Here is a 6,628-nt window from a genome sequence, read left to right on the forward strand (position 1 = left end):
TGCGGAGACTCAAATATTTGAAATAATATTTTCATCAGGGGAAATGAAATACACATTGTACTCTTTTTCCCTTACTAAGATTTTTCCCATATGATTTTTCTTGTAAGGTTTTTAATGAGGCAGTTAGAAATGAATATTACTAAATATGTGTATTGTTTTTTCCTTCACTAGAATTTTTCTCACTGGGTTTTCCTAGTAAGGTTTTAACGAGGCAATATCTTTTAATGAACATCTAAGGCGAAGTATTATGAAAATAATTATATTGTTGATATCTATGTATTACTCAGCTATAGATAATTTTCTTGAAGAAAATTATCCATTTGGTACTCTATTGAAGTTTATCTACAAGCAGCTAATGCAGGTAGGTTGCAAGCAACTCAATGAAATGATTTGCAACAGCTTCTTATTAAACAGGCAGATTGCAAGCAGCTCATGCAGGCAACTTACAAGCAGCTCAAGAAAAGTCCCGCAACTGCTTTCTTTCTTCTATAAATAGAAGAGTTTTCAATTCATTATGTACATCAATTTGAAGTTGAATAATATATCAATCTCACTCTATACCTGTCTTCAGTTTATTTACTTTATAGTTTTTATTTTATAGCAAGAAGTTTTTAGAGTATGAGCAATTTCTTACATTAAAATCATCTAATAGTTAAACAGCTTATCCAATTTTTATAGTATACATTACTCTAAGTTTTAAGGTTTTCATCCGATTAACATTAACATCAACATCTCTAAGAATTTAGTTAAAAATCTTAAAACGGTTTAAACTAAGAAATTTGGACCAAGACATTATTTTTCAATTCCAAATTGGATTAGAAGAGTTATTCCAAGAAAAAGTTTAAAACAGAAACAACAGTGACTTTTTCAGTAACAAAGCTCGTTTTCAGAAAATCAAACCAAATTGTCTTCCAAAAGGCAAAAACAACTCAGATTTCACAAAATAACACAAATGTAAAATCATTTTCCTAAGATACTTCTCCAGAAAGTTGTTTGAGAGAAACTTTTCAAAAATAAATCTTTCCAAAACTAAACCTAAACCAAATCCAAATGCTAGTATCTGGATTAATAATAAAATTGGAGCTGCTACAATTACTTACAATATCTGATGATTTGAGCCAAAACTTTGTATTATGCACAAAATATTTGCGGAGGTTCTGAAATATAAGAACAGTTAAAGAACCAAAGCTTATCAAAGCCTCAAATTTTCTAACAAAGACTCGATGACTAGAAGCTCATTCTACTTTCTTGATATATAATATATAATAGAGATTTTAAGCAGTTATATATTGCTGCAAAAACTTTGTTCTTTTCTTGTTCTTCAACTTCCGGAATGCACAAGACTCTATTTGTCGGATTCTCTCCCGGCTAACGCCCATTAATTCACCAATCTCTTGTAAAGTCTTCATCCTCCCGTCCGCTAGTCCAAATCGCCATTTAACAACCTGCTTCTCCCTTGGATTTAAGGTGTCTAATACCCTCTCCAGGTCCTGTCTCATGAACTGCTTCATCAGCATTTCTTCTGATGTTTCAGCTTCAGGGTCTGCAATCACTTCCTGGAAAACCCAAAAGAAAGGCATCAATGAACACCACTGTGGAATATTGCACGACGGGACAAAAAAATGACACCCTAAACGGGTAAAAAGAGAGATGTTTTTAGGACGAACCGAAGGTTTGAGACTTTGATTGAACCCGATTTTCTGGTCAAGTGATCTTGGAGCTTTAGGAGTTAGCATCACAGCAGTGAGCCTCTTCATTGACAACCCTGTTGCTTCAGCTACTTCCTCATCGTTAGGAAGCCTACCATTTTCAGTAAATAATTGCTTTCTTGCTTCCTTAACTCTGTACGTAGCCTCAACCATGTGAAACTGTAAACAAAAGATTCAAAAAAATGGAAGGTCAACGAGCATATATGTAAACATTATCTTTTTTTTAAATCAACAATATTTAAATGACATATTCATAAATAAGAAAAATAAAATAATGGCATATAAAAAAAATGTCCTCTTAAAGTTGGATGTCACGTACTGGCAACCGAATCGTCCTAGACTGATCAGAAAGGGATTTCCTAACCGCCTGCTTAATCCACCAGTGAGCATACGTTGAGAACTTAAAACCCTTAGCAGCATCAAATTTTTCAGCACCTCTTACAAGTCCCCGACATCCTTCCTGCATATAAATTTCCAAAACGAGCATAGATCAACAGATGGTATTTCAGATGGTTTTGATCCCTTAATAGAACTAGTCTTGAGAGAGTATAGAAATGCACTATATATACCTGAACCAGATCTTGAAGATTCATCCCTACTCCTTGATAATTTTTGGCAATAGAAATAACAAGCCTTACGTTGCTTTTAATCATTTTATCTTTACAAAGAATGCCATAGTTCAAACGCTTCCTTAGGGTCTTCTGTTCAACTCCGGCTGCAGCAGCCCATTGGGCAATAGTAGGCTGACCTCCGCATCGATCTGCAAGCTCCTGCTCAAGTCTTTCCAACTTCAATTGATCCTGTATCATTTTGGTGACTGATAAATGGTCTAAAAATTGGAACAGAAAAAAGAAATAAAATATTTGCAAGGGAAGTAGGAAGCAAACTCCACAGCAAAATATAGTACAGATATGACATTTGAAGCCGTAAACATTCAATTAGAGCCATAGCAGACTTTTGGTTTCATTCTGAAAGCTTTTTTGATCATTAATGGACACGGGCAAATTTGGTTATACAAAACAAATCCTTAAAAGAATCAGTACTAGAAAATTACATATTAATATCTCAAAAGCCAACACCAAGAATGAACAAAACATAGGAGGTCAATAAGAGAGAGAAGATTCACAATGTACTTAAATCTCGAAGTTTTCAAGAAAAAGAGATGATGCAAGCTTCTCAGATTTCAGATCCAAGAAGAGCACTGAGCTTTGAGTAAAATAATGAAAGGCAAGGCAAGTGAGATAATAAGAGAGCACATTACACCTGTTTGGTGCTCTTCTACAAATTTTTCACCTATCAAGTTAAAAAACAAAACAAATGAAAAGTTCCTTTTTTCAGTATTAATAATTTGATCAACCGGCACATACTTAGCATTCTATTACGAAGACCCAAACACAGACAGAAGAGGAAGAAGAAAACAGTAGCTCCGCTAATCGTCAAAAGCAAAGCAGATATGAAGAACTTAAGAGGAGAAGCATTACATGTATTGAAATCCATTTAAGCATTTGTATAATAGGCACATGAAAGAATATTGCTGTGGTAAAGGAAAAAGGAAGAGGCAAAATCTAAAAAGGAAAAACAACAACTGCTATAGGGTCATGTTGTCTTATACTTGGGAAAAGCTAAAGCACACCTGTATTCCTCTCGATAACTCCTGTTCTTCAGATGCAGTCAGTAGCCTAGAACTACCAGTAGTTCCTCTCAAGTAACGCAATGGATCCGAGTAATCAACCTCTTGTACTGAAGTACGCTTCTTTCGACTAGTAGAACCAGACTTCACAGAGACAACATTGGCTGCGGCCCTCTCTGCTGCTCTCCCTCTTCTGGCCTTCCGCTCAGTTTGACGCGTCGATTTCACAGCGATGACATTTGACAGCTGCGACTGAAGAATTTCCAGTTCTTCAGGTGATGGATCCAAGTCATCAGAATCTGTAAGGGAGTCCTCCAATAAACTACTTTCGCTCCACTTCATCTCACTTCCCTTAAATTCCGCACCAACACCAACTCTCCCTGTCTCACTAGGTTGGGCCAGATGAACACTCTCAAACGGAGTAGTCCTAGCTTCTGATAGAGTACCTCTACCAGCATCATCGGAGTTCTTTAGATTGTTATGGCCGACCAACAATACAACGTCTTTTGCAAACTTCAATGCAGCCTTTGCTAAAGCAACTGCTTCAGCGGCTGCAGCAGCTACAACAGCTTCATCACTTGTAACAAGATTTTCTGTAGCTAAAACACTTTTAGTGTTCGCCTGCAAACATGACAAATCAAAATTATACTTGTAACAGCATTTTCATGGCAAAACAAGGTTTAATTCAATTAATGGGAAGTAGAGTACAGTCAAATAAAAATAGGAGACTGAAACCTAGCAAAATGGCACTAAGGTAAGCAATAAGGTTAGGAAGTATTAACCAAGATAACTAAAGCAAAGGAAAACTTTTTCGTGGACTGTTAGCTAACAACCTATTGAAGTTAAAAACTACCTGCAAAACATATTTCGAAAATGCAAGTACATCTGAAGCTTTAAAAAATACCTAGAACTACATCTGAAACTTATTTCATATTTCATAATAGACTGATGACCTCAGTCCTTTTCAGTTTCTCCAACTTAAATGTATCCATAATTTTCTAGGCTATTTATTTAAGTTCTAACCTCTGTAGGTGGACCAACTGGCCCCGTGTATGTCCATGGCCTATCTGGGGCAACTGAATCTGGGTTAGCCTCAAAAGATAGCAACTTTAGCCTCGGTATATCAAGTACTGCTGATGTGGCAGTTGATGGTGGTTTCCATGATCTCTCCGCTGCAACTGAACTTGAAAGGATTTCAATAGATGGTAACTTTAGCTTCTCAATGTCAAGCACTGTAGACGTTGCTGTTGATGTTGCTGCAGATGTTGTGGCTAGGATACATTGTGTCCTCAAATGAATATGATCTCTACCTTTTGCTGCATTCAGCCAAGGACGATAGTAAGAACCACAGAAGTGTACGTCCATAAGATGGATCATTAACAACTTTGACCAATGATTGAAGAAAACCACAAGATTCGACTAAGAAGTTTAACTATTTAGTTTCAAGGATGATTCTAGTAAGACAGTAGTACTAGAGCAAAAGCACCAGATCATAAATTCAAGATTACATATGCATATCAGGAATTTCAAAAGAGATACTGAAGCACAAACCCGATGTCTTCCTAAAAATACAACTAGCAGAACAGAGTTTTCTACTTAGATCGGGCTTTCACTTGGAAAACAATATGAAGTCTGCTCATTCTAAGTACCATCAAGGTAAAAACCATCATGCAATAAGCTGATTTTTTATCCATTATGCTGTAACGAATTTAAATACTAATTGCTAATAAAATCTCAACAATTGAAGGACCTTTTCACCTATCACTAATATAAAAAAGTTATAAATTCTAGAAGGAAAATCTTCCTCAGATTCAAAGTAACAATTGAATAATGTTTGTCCTAATATAATAATGGTCCTGCTTGATTTCACCAAAAATGGAGGCAATGCATACAATTAGAGCCACTTCTTAATCCATTTCTTTCAATCATTAACGACTTAAGAATTTGAAATTTCATAAACAGGAAAACTATTGGCCATATCATTTACACTTCTCTGCAAAAATTTGATATTGTCTTCAAACAAACAATTTCCACGACATAGAAGTTACAACATTAAACACTGCTCAACTCCACTTATTCTAGCATTCCCCATAGAATAACATAAAGCAAGAACCAAGCTTAACCCAATTCCCATCTCATTTACAACATAATTTTCAAGAGAAAAAAGAGTGGGAGACTTACAAAGCTGAATGGTAGAGTTTTGGTTGGTTTTGAAGCAAAGGACAAAAGTATCTGGCAAACTCTTGAATTGTGGCAATAAATAAGACATATTTCTTTCTACTCTAAAATCATATACTGGAATAAGGGGGTCATAAGGAGATACTAATAATTTGCACAACATTCATTCATACACTATATTTTCAACGATTTATCAGTCAATAAAGCTGCTATTTTCCACCATCAATGAATTCTAATCTTGAAAAATGCGGTTGAACTAAAACATGGAAAAGTACTGAAGACGAGAAGAAGACTGGTAGAGGTTGAAGAAGAAGAAGAAAAGGAGGCAAAGGACAGAGAGGAGATAAATAAAAAGATAAGAGAACTTAGCCTCTCCGGATTCTGGAATGAGGACTAGAAAGGGACAACGAGCCGATTTTTGTTTTTTGTTTTTGTTAATTCCTCTTTTATCTGGGCTTTCTTGTCGCCCCTTTATTGTTGGCACTATAGGCCCATCTAACTGATTCCGCAAGAGTTGAATTTAATAGAATGTTCACAAGGGAATCTTACATAAATGTTTCCAAAAAGTCTTTAACTTACCAACCTCTAGTCATTAAATATATACTTAGTCAAACTAGTCAAACACATATCATCGTATCATATAGTACTATATTATAAGTGTGAGCCTTAAATTTGAAATTAAAGTACCCTAATACCCTTTAAAAGTTGAAAGACCATTTTGCCTTTCACCAAAAAGTAAAATTATCTTCCATTAAGTGAGTAGTTTGAACTAAATTGGTAAATATACAGTCTACAATAATAAATAGAAATAAAGTTTTAAATAATGTACAATGAATTAGCTAAATGGTAAGAGACTCATGACTGGAACCGTGAGGCATTAGATAAACGGATGTCTGTTCGATATTCAATATGTTGCTTTCATCTTCCAACATTTATTGAAGTATTAACTCTTGAATAACGTCTATATGCATGATGCATATAACAAGTCGAGCTAAGTTAATTCTCTAAAAAAAAATTATCTTAATGAATTATTAACTTACCTTCTCATTCTTTCTCTCAAAACATCGAGAATCTCAAAAGTTGTAATTTAAAAATAAGGCCAAATAGGTGT

At 35.0% G+C, this 6,628-nt stretch overlaps 1 protein-coding gene across 1 annotated transcript; it reads right to left on the bottom strand.

Annotated features, from left to right (window-relative positions):
* Positions 1-1,109: 1,109 nt before the first annotated feature.
* On the bottom strand, positions 1,110-5,919 carry LOC104094831 (RNA polymerase sigma factor sigB-like). The gene is made up of 7 exons (XM_009600827.4): positions 5,521-5,919; positions 4,363-4,655; positions 3,343-3,960; positions 2,279-2,509; positions 2,029-2,169; positions 1,668-1,868; positions 1,110-1,556 (listed from the first exon to the last, which is right to left on the bottom strand). The coding sequence occupies exons 1-7, from the start codon at positions 5,678-5,680 to the stop codon at positions 1,275-1,277; spliced, it is 1,926 nt and encodes a 641-aa protein (XP_009599122.1). The 5' UTR covers positions 5,681-5,919; the 3' UTR covers positions 1,110-1,274.
* Between the last annotated feature and the right edge of the window lie 709 nt (positions 5,920-6,628).

Source organism: Nicotiana tomentosiformis, chromosome 1 (assembly GCF_000390325.3).
Source record: "Nicotiana tomentosiformis chromosome 1, ASM39032v3, whole genome shotgun sequence".
NCBI classification, from domain to species: domain Eukaryota; kingdom Viridiplantae; phylum Streptophyta; class Magnoliopsida; order Solanales; family Solanaceae; genus Nicotiana; species Nicotiana tomentosiformis.